Here is an 18,253-nt window from a genome sequence, read left to right as displayed (position 1 = left end):
AACGCGAAGCGTTCCCTTGTAGGCCGTATTGTGAGGTCCCTTTTCGTTCAGTTCCGTTCCCACGGAAGGGGGACTACACAATTCTTTCTCCATAAAAGAGATTTATAGGTAGAAAGTCCAAATAAAATAGTTCTACTCGTGCCCCCCTGCAGTTTTTTTATAATCCGTGATCGAAGACGGGACTATTTCTTACAAGGCGTAATAATATGTGCAAGGGGAGTGGTGTGGTTTTGGTCACGTGGACCAATCGCGTAGCCGCTTTATTCCCTTGAGTATGCGCGTGACGTCGTCGTATGCGGAAGAACTTTTTGTTGTCCATAGCAACCTAGCAACTCACTGTTGCGACGCTGTTTTCATTCACTCTAAACTCACTGGGAAAATGGGAAAGAGCCGTTGTGCGATTGACTGTACAAACAGATTAAAAAAGAACTCGGAGCTATCCTTTTACAGACTGCCGAAATGTAAAGAAAAAATAAGTAAATGGATCGCTGCACTTCGCCGATGCGTGGTAACATTTTGATAGATTTTCTGCCATGTTGGTCCAAGGTGCCCTGATTTTCTTTTCTACCTTTCAGGTAGGTCGAGACATTTTCTATGTATGAAACATAAGCTCTTGGCACAATTTACTGTGTAGGTTTCATTGTACTGTGTGGCAAACACTTAAGTTGAAGCATATTCTTTAACAAATATGCTACATTTCATAAATTCACATATGAGTAAACTAAAGGCACCAATACTTATTTCAGATGTTAAGTATATGCATTTGACATTTGAGAAAAAAATTGTGTTGCCAAAAACACATTTTACAAGCAAAAACAGCAGCACACGATTTTCGTTTTTTGGTTATACACTGTTTATACATTTATGGCTTTAAAAAAGAACAGCAGGGAATTATGAGTAGAACTTTTAACCCAAAGTCTAGAAGAGTATTATCTATGAAAAAATGCATTGAATGCGTAGTTCGCTTGACATGGGAACGAAACTCATTTTCTAAGCACTTTTTCATGGGTCCCAACACGCGAAACGTTCTGCGAAATAGTAAAAATTACATATCGGTGCAGTATTGTGACTGGGCATGATTTCCAAACACTGGATATTTTCCTCCTGCTCAGCCAACTCAGCATAAACAACCTCTGCTAAGCGGAATTGGTCGGTCAGGGACAATGGGTCAATTTAACTCAGTGATTGTACAACAGGAACTTAAAGGACCCGTAGGGCTCCTTGCCTTTTGGACAGTCCCTGAGTTACGGGTTCCCTTGAACCATAATATCTTTGCTGTCCAGACTCCATAAGTCTTTGTGTTTTTTGGTAAAGTAACGCCCTACTAGATAATACTAAAGCGATACTCAAAAGTAGCAGACCTGCAAGGGTTTTGAGCTTGTAGATCTGCCACCTTTGTTTAATTTTAATTAACAATTTTGGACATGAGCAGAGGCGTCTATTCTTTGTTGTACGTCAATAGTGAAAACAGCCTATATCTACAAGCGTTGCGAGCTTCGTGAGCTTGATCTGCTATTTTCACCAAATGTTCTATTTTCACCAAAGGTTTTCTCCAGGTGTGTGTCTGATTTCACCTATTTATGACATGGCCATGCGTTTAAATGAACACTGTGTGGTTGGTTTCACTGTGTACACGGATGCGGAAGTGGATGAGAGATGATCTCTCTCCTCCCTCCAAAACAGCCATCCCACTGAACAAAGCGCTTAATCCGTAAATTGCTGCTGCGTACTGGGTCAAGAACAATAGAAGTCTGTGGTTGTACACCTCCCAGGTGTGAGGGTGTGTGTGCGAGTGCGAGTGCGTGTGCGTGCGCGTGCGCATGTGTGTATGTGCGTGTGTCAGTGCGTTCATTGGAAGCAGAGAGAGAGAGAGTGTTGGTGTAGGAGTGCATTCATGCTCAGTCAGGTTTCCCTCAGATAAATTACCATCTAACAATAATCCACACGGGTTTCCCTTTACGACTTCCATTATCATTTACCTCGGGGGGGTCTGTTTGTGTGCAACGGTTCTTAAGGCCCTCTCGGAGGTGTTATTAAAACAGAATAGGCAGAGGTATAAATATCAGCTTGTGTGGCAGCTTGGCTCAGGAAAGAAGGCAGAGAAAAGCGTGGGAGGATTGAGGATGGATGGTCCCGATGATGTGGTGGCGATGGGTGGGAAGATGACGAGGTGAAACAAGCCTCCAGACCCCTCAAACAATATGGATTCAGACGGGGCTACGTGGGAATGTTCTTCACCTCAGGCAGTCTGTTTGTGGCACCATGTCAAAAGAGCTTAATTTAAAACACAGGCACATCACAGGGCTGTCTACGCCTGGGCTCCTGTCTCAGGATATAGAGCCTCTGGCGACTGAAAGTCCCCCGTGGGATCAATAAAGGTCTATCTATTCTATCTGGTATCTGCCTATACAAACAATGCACGGCCTGATCCTCTTCAAACAGTGTGATTACCACAGAGATATACAGTATGGCCTTTGATACGATGTAAGGCAGTGGTTCCCAAAGTGGGGTCCGGGGACCCCCCAGGGTTCCTTGAGGGAGTTCCAGGGGGTCCCCCAGCTAAATGATAGTTAGGAACCAAATGGACCCGTATGGGTCTGTAACTCTGAGAGTGTACAAATGTTTTGAAATTTCAAATGTATTTTAAAAAACATTTTAAAATAGTTCAACTATAGCCGATCTACATTGACAGGTTGTGAGCTTGTAGATCGGCTATTGGAAATATTTTTTAAATGTTTTATAAAATAGTAAAACATGGCATCTGATCCTTGGTATGCCTGGGAATGATGTCCAAGCCAGCGTGGTCAAGCATCTAAACAGGAGACTATGGTGACGTGACAATGGCACTGTGCCAACAGCACTGACCCAATCAGCTGTCAGCTGGTCTAGTTTTGGACTTGCATTCTTTTGTTGTCATTTCCTTCATATTTATTTATCTTTTTTTTTTTTTACGACAGCTGACTGGCTCCTCCAGAGGATCAGCAGATAACCAGAGGAGGCCTCACACAAACCCTGTGATAAAACATAATTATTACTTTGCTAATACCACAGATGAAGAGTGCACTCAAAATAGTCTACACTAAATGCTTTTTGCTCATCCTCATGTTTTGGGTGATGCTCACTTTATAATCATAGGAACAAGAACAAAGCTTCCTTAGTGGAAGAGTGCAGACAAAACCAAATGGACCCTGGTGGGTCCATTGAACTCAGAAGAGTGTGCAGACAGAAACAATTGTACCCGTTTATATTAAAGCAGCTCAACATAACAATAACAATCATCCTTCCATAAATGTATGGACTCACTCAGGGGGTCCCTGCTAGGGCCTTGACTGTATTACTATGTATACCGTAAGTATGTATTACTATGTATACTATATTATGTATAAGGGGCACAATGAGTTTCATCCTTGCCAATCCATCCATCCATATTCAACCGCTTATCTGTAGTCGGGTTGCGGGGGCAACAGCTCCACCAGAGAGCTCCAGACTTCGCTTTCCAGAGCAACATTAGTAACTTCCTCCTGGGGGATCCCGAGGCGTTCCAAGGCCAGTGACTCGATGTGATTCCTCCAACTGTGCCTCGGTCTGCCCCGGGGTCTCCTCCCAGTGGGACGTGCCTCGAGGACCTCCCTAGGGAGGTCTGCATCCTAACCAGATGCCCGAACCACCTAAGCTGGCTCCTTTCCAAGCAAAGAAACAGCGACTCCGAAACTCTCGCGTGACTGAACTTCTCACCCTATCTCTAAGGGAGATGCCAGCCACCCGTAGAAGAAAACTCATTTCGGACGCTTTTGTTTGGATGATTTTTCATGAATTCATGCACAAATGTACAGTCTGGAGCCCATTTATAATGATGACAAACTAACACCATAGAGCCGACGTGAAGATCAAGATGACCTTTTCAAAAACCTGATCCAGGTCAATCTCTCCTCCCCACCAGGGGCCAAACAGAGCCAGCGCATTTACCTTATTGTTATCTACCAATGTCTACCACAATAAACACAAACAGAAACATGCACGCACGTGTGCTTGCAAGAACCAAATGTATGTAAATTAAGCAATATTTGAGGTGCTCCTCAAAGATGTCATGAGTTTAGAGCTTTTATCATTCATTATTTATTGGCGGTCGAGAACGATACTTGTAATGCTACGTCTCAATCTTTCATTGACAGCACTTACCTTCTAAAGCGTCTCTAATCATAACTCCAACTTGCCTTCAATGCACAGCAAACTTTAACCCTTACACTAACCACCTTCAAAGCGTTACAGCTAGTCTTTAAAATGTCTCCTGCTTTGAAGAGTGATAATCTTCCAAAAATGTCCTCACTTCCCAAGTGAAAAAAACAAAAGCAGAAAACCCCCACAGAGGAGTTCTTCTTATATGTCTAGACGGGCCCTCCTCGCACGTTCAAACGCACGTGAACGACGGGTCCGAAATGCGGCGGTGTTCTGAAGGAGGGCTATACCTTTTAAAACAGAGCCCTTGTGATGTGCCGCCTCTGTCGTTTGATTTACGACGCCGTTGGGCGTGCCAGAGTACTGCTTCACTCTGCTGACTTCTTCACCTGCACGCCTCTCCTCTGTTTCTCATGACCTGTCACATTGTCCCCGGTCAGTCGCCGTCTCGCAACAACAAGGTCCATGTTGTCGTCACCCAACCCCCTCCCCCCCCGACCCACCTTTCTGTCTTCTGGTTTCTCTGTCCATCACTGTAAGTCTCTCTCATTATATGTTTTAAGTAAACAGAAAACACTTTGCGTTTATTGCCTCATGTTTCGAGGAGCGGTTCTCTGTGCTTGATGTGACAGTGACTCAGAAATCAGCTATTTCTGCCAAGTGTCACTGCATATGCATGTACACAAACTACACATATACATCAACCCTATAGCATCCTATTCTAGGCGATCCCTATTCTATGAGATTTGGTGTAGAGGGGGGTGGGGAATCAAGTATAGACCCCTGGGGAACACCAGTCAGTGAATAATATAGAGTTTAAAGGGTTCAAGAGGTCTTTATTTCTTTAGTCAGCATTTTTTTGGTTGTCAGGGTTTTTAGCAGTTGAATTTGCCTGCTGGTCTCAATAAGAGACAATTTGATCTGTAAGTGCTGTGGTATCATCCCTGTTTGTGTCTCTGATGGGGCCTACACACCCACACCCACACCCACACACACACACACACACACACACACACACACACACACACACACAGTGTGTGCCTGACAGTCTGCCTCCCCGTTTGGCTGTGAGTGATGCCGTCAGTGTCTCTGGAAACAGCATCTATACCAAATGTGTGTGCGTGCGTGGTTCATACTAGGCTAGTGGTCCATACGATAAGGCAACCGTAACACGGTGGGCGTGGTAATCTTATCGGGGGCAGGAAACACATTTCAGGGCCCTGCAACCCAACAAGCGCACAGGAAGCGTGAGGAGGGGGGCATCTAATCTCAGCCACTGGGAAGTAAGAAGGACAAACAAACACATGAGAGACAAACCCCTAGCTAGGAGGGGAGGGGAGGTTCGCTTCGGGACGGCTTGCTATTGGCCGGTTGCTCTAATCCTGTTGTTTTTCAATGGTTTAGATTGCTTTATTAATTGATTCACTCATGTCGGAGTGTGTCCCAGCAGAGACAGTGAGGGGAAAACGCAGGAGGAATGCTGCCCTATACCAGGAAAGCTTATTACACCATCTACTGATTACACTATATCGCTTCACTCTTAGCACAAGCTAGTTTGATTTTAAGGTTTATTGAGCTAGAAGCTGCCTGTTTCCAAATGAGTTGGACTGATGACAGATTGACACTTCACTATTGATCTATTGAACAAAAATGCTGACTCACTCACTCTCGTGGTATTTAATAAGAAAACAGCATTATTTGTGGTGACCTTATAGTTCAACAAATGGGCTATAGGTCACCTCACCAATATCTGCATTAGTTGAGTGACATCAATGATGGCAGTCCGTCTGTCACTGAAAACGTGACAGACGATTCATTTTCGCTTAAATAGTTGTGTTTAACAATTTCATGGCGGTTCTGTCGTTGAAACATTACGAACGTAAATTACATTTCCGTCTGGCTTCGTAAAACTAAAGGTACACAGGGCAGATATGTCAAATTCGGTAACTTACATAATATAATAACTTTATACCGTTTAAAAGGTTATCAGCATTTTTCAACATGGAAACAATCCTGGTGATTCTGCCAAACATTAATTGTGTTTATCTCAAATAAATGCGATTAGGCGATTATATGAAATAATCACGACAGCCCTAGTGGTGACTTAGTTTATAGTGCAACAAATGGGTGAAAGGTGACCAGTATCTTCATTGGGTTGAGTCAGTGACAAAATTGCAAAACTTACAGTCCCTTCTCAAACTGTTCACTAAATGAGGAAATAAAGTATTAAGCCCTATGAGAACTGTGCCGTCTTTCTGTTGACTTTGCGGTCATTCTAAACCTTGCTGCCGTCTGCCTCCGTCTGTCTCCGTCTCTCTCTCTCATGTCCTAACTCTACCCCCGGTCCCAGGCTGAGCCAGAGGGGGTATGATGAGAGAGGGGGAGGGAGGGGGCAGGGGGGGCTGCAGACATCTGCTGGGGAGGAATTTATTCCTAAATCACTGTCATTAAAGCTGGAATCAAGTGTGCCATATAAGACAAGTGATGGGGAGGGGGGGGGGGGGTACTCCTAGTCCTAGACAAGCCTTGGCATGATTAGCCAGAGAGAGTTCAGAGGAAAAGAGAGAGTTAGGGAGAGAGAGAGAGAGAGAGAGAGAGAGAGAGAGTTAAACGGAGGGGGGAGAGAGAGAGAAAAACCACACATTGGTAGAGAAGAAGAGAGAGAGAGAGACACACAGAGAGAGAGAGAGAGAGAGAGAGAGAGAGAGAGAGAGAGAGAGAGAGAGAGAGAGAGAGAGAAGAGAGAGAGAGAGAGAGAGAGAGAGAGAGAGAGAGAGAGAGTTAAACGGAGGGGGGAGAGAGAAAGAAAAACCACACATTGGTAGAGAAGAAGAGAGAGAGAGAGAGACACAGAGAGAGAGAGAGAGAGAGAGAGAGAGAGAGAGACAGAGAGAGAGAGAGAGAGAGAGTGGAGACAGGGGTAAAGAAAAGAAAAGACAAAAACAGGAAAGAGCAAGAAAATGGGTAAACAGCAGTCTTTATCTGAGGGAGAGACATAGGGTAGAGTGCCCGGGGCCTGGCTGGCTGGCAGTGGCGGGGGTTCAGGGTGTGGTGACGACATGGTGACATAGGGTAGAGGGCCCCGGGGCCTGGCTGGCAGGGGTTCGGGGTGTGGTGACGACATGGTGACATAGGGTAGAGTGCCCGGGGCCTGGCTGGCTGGCAGTGGCAGGGGTTCGGGGTGTGGTGACGACATGGTGACATAGGGTAGAGTGCCCGGGGCCTGGCTGGCTGGCTGGCAGGGGTTCAGGGTGTGGTGACGACATGGTGACATAGGGTAGAGGGCCCCGGGGCCTGGCTGGCTGGCTGGCTGGCAGGGCTTCGGGGTGTGGTGACGACATGGTTTCAGAAGTAGGAACAAAAGTAAAGTCTATTGTGACGCAACACAGACTTAGTGGCTGGTTGGGATTTCATGAAACAGCTAATATAACAAGACACGGGAAAACACCAGACATTTACATACGCTGTCTTTTGTCACATTTCTTCCACACTTTTTCGACACTTTGTCGCCTTCTTTTCATTTTCTTTTTGTTCCATCATTCTCAATTGCATTATTTTTTTCATCTCAATCTTCAATACCGTCCTCTATCTTGCTCACTCCTTCTGCTTTCTTCTGACCTATATGACTCTCTCTCTCTCTCTCTCTCTCGGTGAGAGGAGGAGGAGGAGAGGAAGGGAGGAGAGGAGAGGAAAAGGAGGCCCCCGGGGGACACTTTTTTTGTTTTCATGTTTTTCATGGGAAGCCAAGCTGCAGCTTTGAAGTGAAGCAGAGAGGAGAGGAGGAGGGGATGCATACACAGCAAAACAGTCATTTGACTGTGAACACGCATTACCACACACATTAGTCTGTTATTTACAATCTCTACTACGACGACGATGATGATGATGATGATGATGATGGTGTGTGTGTGTGTGTGTGTGTGTGTGTGTGTGTGTGTGTGTGTGTGTGTGTGTGTGTGTGTGTGCTCGCGTGTGTGTATAACTATGTGTGTGGGCGGACACACATTAGGGGGTAATTCCTGAAGTGCAAGTAATTGCATTTCTTCCACATAATTCCCCACGGTGGTGATGTTTTGTGTGTGTTTGTGGCAGAAACACCACACTACTTTACAGTGGCACAGATGACAACCAGTGACATTGACAGACACATGGTTGGCGGCCCGCGGCAGAAGGACAAGGAGGCACGGGTCACATCCGACACAACGGGCGGCAGCGGCTCAGGAGGTACAGCGGCCGCTTGGAAACAGGAAGGATCCCAGTTCGATCCCGGGCTAACCCCAGAGTTGGTGTCGACGTGTCCTTGAGCAAGACGTTAATGAACCCCTACTTGCGCCCTATGTGCAGGTTGGTGCCTTGCATGGTTTCCTCCGCCATCGGTGTATGAATGTGTGTGTGAATCATAGACTGTAAAAAATATGGACAAAGCGTTCGCCGGGTCTAACATGGACGTAAAATGAAGCCTGTTATTCCTGCACTGTAAGTCGCCATCTTTCTAGATCCGTTTGGTACCAGCTGGCCATTGGCTGGCTCCGTTTTGGACCAGCTGGCCATTGGCTGCCCAGACAACGAGGCGGGACTTCCCCCCTTCTTCTCCGTTGGTTTTTATTTTGACTCGAGTGGGAGGGGAATCCCGATCATAGACTGTAACGGTAGCCACGCCCCTCAGAACATACGCGATGTTTTTTTTTCTTTATGGTCATTTTTTTAATTAATGGGACCATAATTTTCCAAAAAGAATATTATGACATTAGAAATGAGACTTTAAACTAGTGACTGGAAGAAGAAAGTATTCATGACCATGTTTATTAAGGTAATACAGTCTAGGTGAAGTTGGGCCAAAATACATGGGCCTCTATAGAGCTATGGGGCTTTTTGGGTCCAGTCCAGCGCCACAACAGACCATTATAATAACTACCGATTTCAAATGAGGCTTCACGAAATATCTGGCTGACTGCCCCCCTGGTGTGAATGGGTGAATGTAATGCACAATGTAAAGCGCCTTGGATAAAGGCGCTATATACTGTAAATGCACCATTTTCCATTTAGAAGTTAGAACCAGAAGACACCCCGTCCTCGGCGGCTGGGGCTGGGGTCCGGTACCATCACATTAGGAACCGTTTCCGTTTCACGTCTGCTATACAATTACTATAGCAGTTGTTCTCAAACGTTTTGATATCAAGAACCACCACGACGACGACCTGGTTGTGGAACATCTGTGACCGTGGAACAGGCAGCAGAACATTCTAAATCACACCCGGGTTTCAACACCAGAACATCTGTGTGTTCTTCTATGAACGGCTTCCACATAATGATGCACAAATGATCAACTACAGAGAGGATGTGTCACACGGTGCTAAAGCTGTGCATGTCTAGGATCACAAATGAGACTTTTTTTTTTGCATGACGTTATTCGTGTGTTTGATGTTTGTCTGCGTGTCTGCGTGCATCTCAATTTAATAACCTAATCTTGTGCCCAAAGCACTGCAATGTCAGAAAGCTCATAAAACTAAGTTGTCAGACGTCCAACAAACATTTTACACAAGCGCGCAGCACCCACGCCCACGCACGCACAATCAACCACCTACCCAACACACACACACACACACGCACTCACACACACGCACGCACGCACACACACACGCACGCACACACGCACGCACACAATCTGTCTCTCACACTTTAATACAGTCTTTTCTGTCACTCTCTCCTCCCTCCCTCTTGGCTCCATGGCCCCCCTCTGCCTCTCCCTCTCTCACTCACTCTCTCTCATCTCTGTACCCCCCTCCCCCTCCCCCTCTCTCCAACCTTCTCTCTCTGTCATATGAGCCTGCGTCAGTAGTGGAAGATAGAATTAAGATGTCAATTTATAATGGGGGTTATGACTACAGTCACTTTCACATCACACACACACACACACACACACACACACACGCACGCACACAAATATTCCCCGGAGGAATCCAGCTAATTCCTCATGATTAGGCTGATGAGATTGGGAGAAGGCTGTGAGAGAGAGAAAACTCCCACCGAGGCCTGAACACAAGCCGCTGCTAGTTTGTCTCGAAAAGCCACTACGAGTTTGAAGGGTCGTAAACAAAGAAAATGACTGGATGATTGAAGAGATCGCAAAAGCTCTGTTTTGAATTAGCACGCCACTTCAAAAAGTCTTCCCTTGTGGTTTTGGATCTTAATGTTGAGTTTGGAAGGTTGTGAGTGTCGCAGCAAGCCAAATCCAAACGGGTATTTGCTGCTTTTTAATCGGCCCTGAATGCACACTTGAGGCGTCTGCAACACTTGGCACAGTTCTGAGCGCGGTCTCGCGTGTGTGGTGTTTCTAAACCAGCGGGCAGAGAACCAAACGCAGGTCGGGGTATATTATATGTTCACATGGAATTAAGCAAAAATGTAATCCCATGACTGAAAAATGTAATGTTTAGGTATTATCATTCTAAACCTTATGCTGTTGCTGTTCTTTATAGCCAACCAGTTTTAAACCGTAATGTTTAGGTATTATCATTATTGTTGCTGTTCTTTATAGCCAACCAGTTTTAAACTTTTTAAACTTTATGACATTTTATGGAAGATGCTTCTTCTGAACTTGTATTCTATTCTAGTGCTACTTAAATACATACATTACATACATGTAATCTTAAAACAGGTTGAGAGCTTGTAGATCTGCTATTTTCGGTGGTGACATGCTTTCAAAGAAGATATGTTGACTGAAAATCAGTCGCAGCGACTGAAAACTTTAATACATGAGTCAGACATTTAACCACATGAACCCTATAGCATCCCAATTCTGGGGTAAGTATTCAGTGAAATAGCCGATCAACAAGCTCACAATACGTTGCAACGCTACAGGCTTTGAGCTTGTAGATCGTCTATTTTCGAAAAAGACATTTGGTGTAGATGGGGGGGGGAAGAAGCGACTAACCATAACGACATATCCTTAGATGACTGGGGTATGTGGTTTAGGTGAGCATGGCAGCAAGCCCAATCAAAATGAGCTGCTTTTTAAGTGCCTCTAAATGCAAACTCAGGGCGACTGACACTCTGCAGTTCGCAGTGCAGTCATGTCTGCGTGCGTGCGTGTGTGCGTGCGTGTTTCTAAACAAACGGGACGAGACCCAACCTTTAATAGGATAATGTGGCACGGCTGTATATCAATGTTTTATCTAACTTCATATGGGACTACTAGATTTGGGATATTTTAAATTGTTCAAAATCAACAATATCATGTTGAGCTTACAGTAGTGTCTATTTTTGCCATTATTGAAGTTTTTGAACAAATTAGATCATCGTCACAATTTGCCCCACCCTATTTCTGTTCCTAACTTGGTGGCAAACACAGAATTCAGGTCCATGTTGTAAACCAGTTGAGATTCATTGACTGTGATTACAGACCTATATTTCAAAACGTCAAATATACAGAGTTTTGACAATGACAGCCGTCGATGAATAAGTCTGACATGTGGAATGTCTGTCATGTGGTTGTACATCAGTCATGTATAACGATTGAGAACATCGTTGCTGTCGGACAGAAATCTCTTATCTCCATATTTTTTTCCCCCCAGCAAATTAACTTGATCATACTACAGTGCGGCACACAAAAGGATCAAAAGTACCAAGCTAAAATCACGACACAAAAGTGCCATGTTTCGAGCTTGCAGATCTGCTACTTTGGCGGTTTTTTAATGTTTTATTTGCATCCTGAAAAGTAACCATTTTGGACGAGTTATCCACCCGACAACACAAAGCTTCTGCTAACATAGAACGGATGTTTTTTAACGGCTCTTTGTGGAATAAAAGTCGGTTCCAAGTGAGTACGCTTGAAATACGATGATGAAAGCGTAGACATTGGTAAATAGCATGTGGATAACATAGGCACGTGAAAATGGCATGTCATAGTCTCATAGATCACGGACTGTAAGTGACAAGTCTGTGTAGATCATAGGATTTTGCTAACAGCTGGTGACTTAGTGAAACGTACGTATGCGGCGGAGCAGAGGGACACGTGTCCTCGTTTAGCACACAGGGCAGGGAATGTGCTGGAGACGGTCACGTACATGTGATCAGAACATCGATGTTCACACTTAAACACTTACAGCTACTCCCTGCAGGCCTGGGGAATCATCGCACTGATGGACCAACCCAGTGGACTTCATGAGCAAATGACGGCTGTCACGATTAAAAAATGTAAGTGTCACACAAATAATTACGATTGATGATTTAATTGTGTTTTTGGCGTTGAACATTGGACCATGTGAATAATTTTTTTTATTTCTGTTTGGCCTTTTTAGGCTTGATAATTACATAAAGCGCACTGACATATTTGATCATTTAATTTCATACGTGAATATTGAAATAGCTGAACTACAAGCTACTTCGGGATGCGTTGTTGTAAGCTTGTAGATCTGCTATTTCTTCCTTTGAAAATGTATATATATTTTTTCAACATGGAAATCTTTATGACGAATCTTTATCAGAATGAGTACAAACTGTTACTGCTTGTGATTATTGATAATTATTTTTATTTGAATGTTATCTTAGAGCGGTCCATAATTCATACTGTTAAGCAATGATGTTTTCGAATACATTTGAAACTTGCAGATATATCAACATTAAATATTCCAACCCCCTCGGTTGGAAAAGGTTTGAGAAGCAGTGGTCTAACTCTGGTCCTCGGCCAGTACCAGTACCAGTACCAGTACCAGTACCAGTACCAGTACCAGTACCAGTACCAGTACCAGTACCAGACAATGAGCCACTCTGACCTACTTGACTTACTTCTTTTATTATTTGCCAGATTGAATTGTAAAGCACTATTTAGCACTGACTAATTACAATAATAAACACTGCAGTGCCAAGTGACAGAAGTTGACCTGTGCTCTTTTCTTTGTTATCAGGGGAAGCAGAGCCCGCGAGGAGAGGCCCCAGAACCTTAGCTATACTAAAAATACCTCTCTCTCTCTCTCACACACACACACACACACACACACACACACACACACCACCCTCAGAACAAATGTCAAACAAGCCATTAAACACAGGAGGACGTAGGATTTGTTTTGTGTGTGCGTGTTTGTATGAAACTCAACAGTGAGTTTAAGCCTTTTCAGTGAAATGAGCGAAGGGAAGGTCACACAGCTAGAACACCAGAAACATCTTGAGTGAAAGACTAATCATTGTGTGTATTCCTGCACTATCTGCATCGAGTGATCTTGGTACATAGAAATTAATTCAAATTTGTTGGAGATTCTGACTTTCAACTGTACATACATTTTTGTTTTATTGCATTGTTCCATTTTTGCGTTGGCATTGCAAACGTATGTTTGCTCATGCTAATAAAGCCCTTTAAATTGAAATTGAATTGATAGTATGACCCTGACTGTGTGAAAATGAACCCGTATAGGACTGACACTCAGGACTTCACTGGGCACCCCTGAGTCACTGAGCAGTAAAAGCAATTGAAGACAACTTGACGTTGAAACGGCCATTAAGAATGCTGGCTATCTCGCTCCACTTCCGCAACCTTGACCTCCCACTGAAAACAGTATTGTCATTAGCCACTCATCAATTACCTGTCTTGACAGAAAGCACATAGAAGATGTGTGTGAGGGTGTGTGTGTGTGTGTGTGTGTGTGTGTGTGTGTGTGTGTGTGTGTGTGTGTGTGTGTGTGTGTGTGTGTGTGTGTGTGTGTGTGTGTGTGTGTGTGTGTGTGTGTGTGTGTGTACAAGAGTGACATACAAAAGTATAGAAAATAGCTGATCTATAAGCTCGCACGCATACACGCACACACACACACACACACACACACACACACACACACACACACACACACACACACACACACACACACACACACACACACACACACACACACACACACACACACAGTAAAAGCATTAGTATTACTGTATGTCCAAATCTGGCCCATTTGGTTTCATTTGTAGATTTTCAGAGACAGTTAAACTCAGGATTATATACAATATGGCCAATAAATCTCATAGTGTACTCGACTGGATAGAGTGATAAGACAGAGGGAGGGAGAGAGACAGCGATGGAAGGAGAGAGAGAGAGAGAGAGAGGACGGTGTTTATAATGTGACAAGAGGATATCTGGGTGTTTGTGCAGCGCTGACTAGTGTTGTGAAGGCAAGCATGGAGCATCTGTTTGCACTGCAGCTGGTCCATGTCTAAAACACACACGCACGCACGCACGCACGCACGCACAGTCGCACAAACACACACAAAACAAACACTCAAGTATGGCTCGTCATTAGCGACCATCTGCCATCAACAACTTCTCATTGTACAGATGAAATCTACCTATACCTATACCCCCACCCCCCCCCCTCTCTCTCTCTCTGTCAGTCTTTCTCTCACCCCTCTCCCTCCCCATGAAGCTTCTATAATCTAGATGATCATCATAGCGCTGAGGCACAGCTGCGCGCCCAGTCTGCAGCCCCTCATCCTCGTGAAACAGGAAAGAATAACACACAGACAAAAGCCATTTGGAAATAAGGAAAAAAAAACCCATTTCATTCAGAGTTTGGTCAAACCTTATCTTCACATAATTTGTCCTCACTAATGGTCATTATGAGAGACAGCACCATTTGTGTTTCCAGACGTAGGCTGTGTGTGTGGTCACTTCAGAAAACCCGCCTACCAATGATGTCATTTGTGGGTCATTTCAAACAACATTTCAAACTTTTTTCATTATTATTGATTTCAGTGAGCTAACTTTTAACTTTCCAAAGGCTGTAGTTTATTTTACTAGGCATCCCCACTGATGATGTCATTGGTAGGCTTCTTATAGTGAGTAATGGTGGAAACTAATTATATGAAGATAGGGAATAGGGATGAAAATGTCTGGGGAAAAAAGGGAAAAAGTTGAACAATTCCAGAATTGGCACACACTTCCACTTCCACTTCCACACGCGTGCGCACGCACACACACACACACACACACAAACACACACACAAACACACACACACACACCAGTTTTCCAGTGGTATCAGTGAGTCTGACATCATGACTTGTACTTTCCATAGCCTGCTTGTTTTTGAAGGTTTACTGGAATTACGGAACTGGGCACAGCGATAGATCGATAGATAGACCGCTATAACGACAGAGAGATAGCCGGGGCGCTGATGGCCAAGTGGTTAAGGGGATGGCCAGCGTGTCCCGGATTCGATACCCGAGCCGGACTCTGTGTTCTGTCTCTCTCCACTGTAGCATCAATTAAGGCAGAAAAGTCCCAACACATCTTAAAAGAAACACGAAGAACAATTCTAGCATATTCCCATACTGGTCTTCACATGTCTGACACATTTGTTACATTACATCTTTAAAGTCCTATCCAGAATGAAATGAGCTGTACGTATATCAACAGGGCAGGCTACATAGAATTTGCAGTTTGCACAGCCTATGCAGCAAAGAAAGGCTTATCTTTTGTGGTCCTATACGGAGCTGTGTGTGTCTCTGGCTGGCTGTATTTGTGCCCATGGAGTGCATGGGTTCAGGTGGCCAAATCATACACCGTGATATATGCACAAGTGCCGTTCACGTCTGTGCTTTGTGGCCGTGATAGGTCACTGACTTCACCTCTGTGTTTTCACCCCAGCTTGGTCCACTAGTGGCCAATCACAGCGGGGCTTGCCAAGAACTGCGGTGAGCACGGAACGCTCGCTCTCCCTATAGTTTATTCGTTCAAAATGTACGATTTGTTTCTGTGTGGAGTTTGCATGTTCTCCCCGTGTCCCCTAGGGTAGGTACCCTCACAAAAAACATGCAGTAATCCTGGTCTCTAAACTGCCTCCCCCTGGCCAGCCGGGGCGCCTGATGGAGGGGAAAGGAACTGGTCGGAATAACATGTTCCTTCCACGTGCTACGTCCAACCAGGGAAACTCCCCCCTGTCAGGTGTAAAGGAGCAACTTGGACACTCAGGCATGAAGGAAGCATGAGTTCAAGTCCGTTGCTCTCCCCATGTCCCCCATATATGGGGACTAGGTTGGTGGAGGGTGTGTAGAGCCCAGGATCACATTAGATGATTGACACAGGGGTGAAAAATGGGTTACAAAATCGTGGGATAAAAACATTATAATTTTTTTTTTTTAAAGTACGATTTGTGTGTGTGTGTGTCTCACTCGGAAACACGATGATCACAGATAAACAACAACAACACGGACGCGTGGCGTTAGACGTGAGCTCGCCGCCGGCGTGCAAGCTTCTAGTTTACATACAAGGGAACAAAATTCACTCCCCCCCCAACCCCGAACCCCCCACATCCACCCCCTGTGACTCTGGAACAAAGGTTAAACACTGCAGGAAATAACAGCAGACTCTCAAAAAACAGTTGGGTCAAAGAGTAATGGCTACAAACCTTATGCCTGCAGCTATCAGAGACATGATGAATGAAGTGATTCAGTAGGTCAGCTGACACTGAGCAACTGATTTATAACAATATACTGTACATATGTATAATTATCCGTGACCAATCCTTGCACTGTGTGTTTCTGAAAACGCTACTTGTATCGGGCACACCATAGTCACTAGTGTGTGTGTGTGTGTGTGTGTGTGTGTGTGTGTGTGTGTGTGTGTGTGTGTGCGTGCGAGCGTCCCATGCGTCCATATGTGTGTGACAAGTTGTAAAAGCAGAGACCAAGTGTTGTAATGCAAAGGTTGAAAGGCTTTACACTACAGTGTGCTCTGTCTGTCTGTCTGTCTGTCTGTCTGTCTGTCTGTCTGTCTGTCTGTCTGTCTGTCTGTCTGTCTGTCTGTCTGTCTGTCTGTCTGTCTGTCTGTCTGTCTGTCTGTCTGTCTGTCTGTCTGTCTGTCTGTCTGTCTCTCTCTCTATCACACACACACACACACACACACACACACACACACACACACACACACACACACACACACACACACACCCTCACACACACCCTCACACACACACACACACACAGAGGGATCACGTTACGCATCAGTGTTGAAAGCTGCTCCTCTCCTGCATCCATCCCCCACTTAAGGTGTTATCAGTGTTTACTTCAGGCTATTGGCTGATATGCCAGGAATCTGTGCACCTCTCTCTCTACACTCCTCCACCTCCTCCCACTCGGTGCCTCTCTCTGTCTCTCTCTCTCTCTCTCTCTCTGTCTCTCTCTCTCTCTCTCTCTCTCTCTCTCTCTCTCTCTGTCTCTCTCTCTCTCTCTCTGTCTCTCTCTCTCTCTCTCTCTCTCTCTCTCTCTCTCCGTCTCTCCTTTAACATTGTCTTCACTCCCATCTCTCACCACGGCGTTCTTCTCTCGCTGCCGTTTTCCTCTGTCTCTTGTCTGAGGCACCTGTGCACACATACATACACGCGCGTACACACATACACGCGCCTACACACATGCACGCCAACACGCACGCGCTGATATGTACCATGCCATGTGACTTGAAGAAACTATGCTGGTACAAGTAATATTTAGATAGAGGATGAAGTTCACCTCAAATAAAACCCCACAAACGCGCATGTTTAGTCCACACACACACGCACACACACACACACACACACACACACACACACACACACACAGTTCGCATCCTACCTTCGTGCATCTTCTTCTCCAGTCTCTGCTCGGGTGCGGGGGGCGGGGCTGTCTCAGCGGGCGCAACACACTCTTGCCGCTGCAGCGCGGGGCTGGCGTTCCTCTTCACCCCATTACTGAGGGCCCTGGGGGGGCCCACCGCGGCCAGAGGGACCACTGCAGCCGGAGGGGCCATAGGAGGGGCCGCTGCAGCCGGAGGGGCCATAGGAGGGGCCACTGCAGCCGGAGGGGCCATAGGAGGGGCCACTGCAGCCGGAAGGGCCATAGGAGGGACCACTGCAGCTGGAGGGGCCATAGGAGGGACCACTGCAGCTGGAGGGACCATAGGAGGGGCCACTGCAGCTGGAGGGGCCATAGGAGGGGCCGCTGCAGCCGGAAGGGCCATAGGAGGGGCCACTGCAGCCGGAGGGGCCATAGGAGGGGCCACTGCAGCTGGAGGGGCCATAGGAGGGGCCACTGCAGCCGGAGGGGCCATAGGAGGGACCACTG

At 45.7% G+C, this 18,253-nt stretch overlaps 1 protein-coding gene across 1 annotated transcript in view; it reads right to left on the bottom strand.

Moving 5' to 3' along the window:
• Positions 1-18,044, bottom strand: part of septin12 (septin 12) — an 83,835-nt gene extending 65,791 nt beyond the window's left edge. Inside the window, exon 1 of the mRNA XM_083779577.1 lies at positions 17,765-18,044. Within this exon, the coding sequence (XP_083635703.1) occupies positions 17,765-18,029 (265 nt within the window). The 5' untranslated portion in view covers positions 18,030-18,044. The remainder of the gene's footprint in view (positions 1-17,764) is intronic.
• Between the last annotated feature and the right edge of the window lie 209 nt (positions 18,045-18,253).

The sequence above is a fragment of the Protomyctophum parallelum genome, assembly GCF_964188405.1.
Source record: "Protomyctophum parallelum genome assembly, chromosome: 13".
Classification (NCBI taxonomy): Eukaryota; Metazoa; Chordata; class Actinopteri; order Myctophiformes; family Myctophidae; genus Protomyctophum; species Protomyctophum parallelum.
This window is presented reverse-complemented; position numbering and strand designations above follow the sequence as displayed.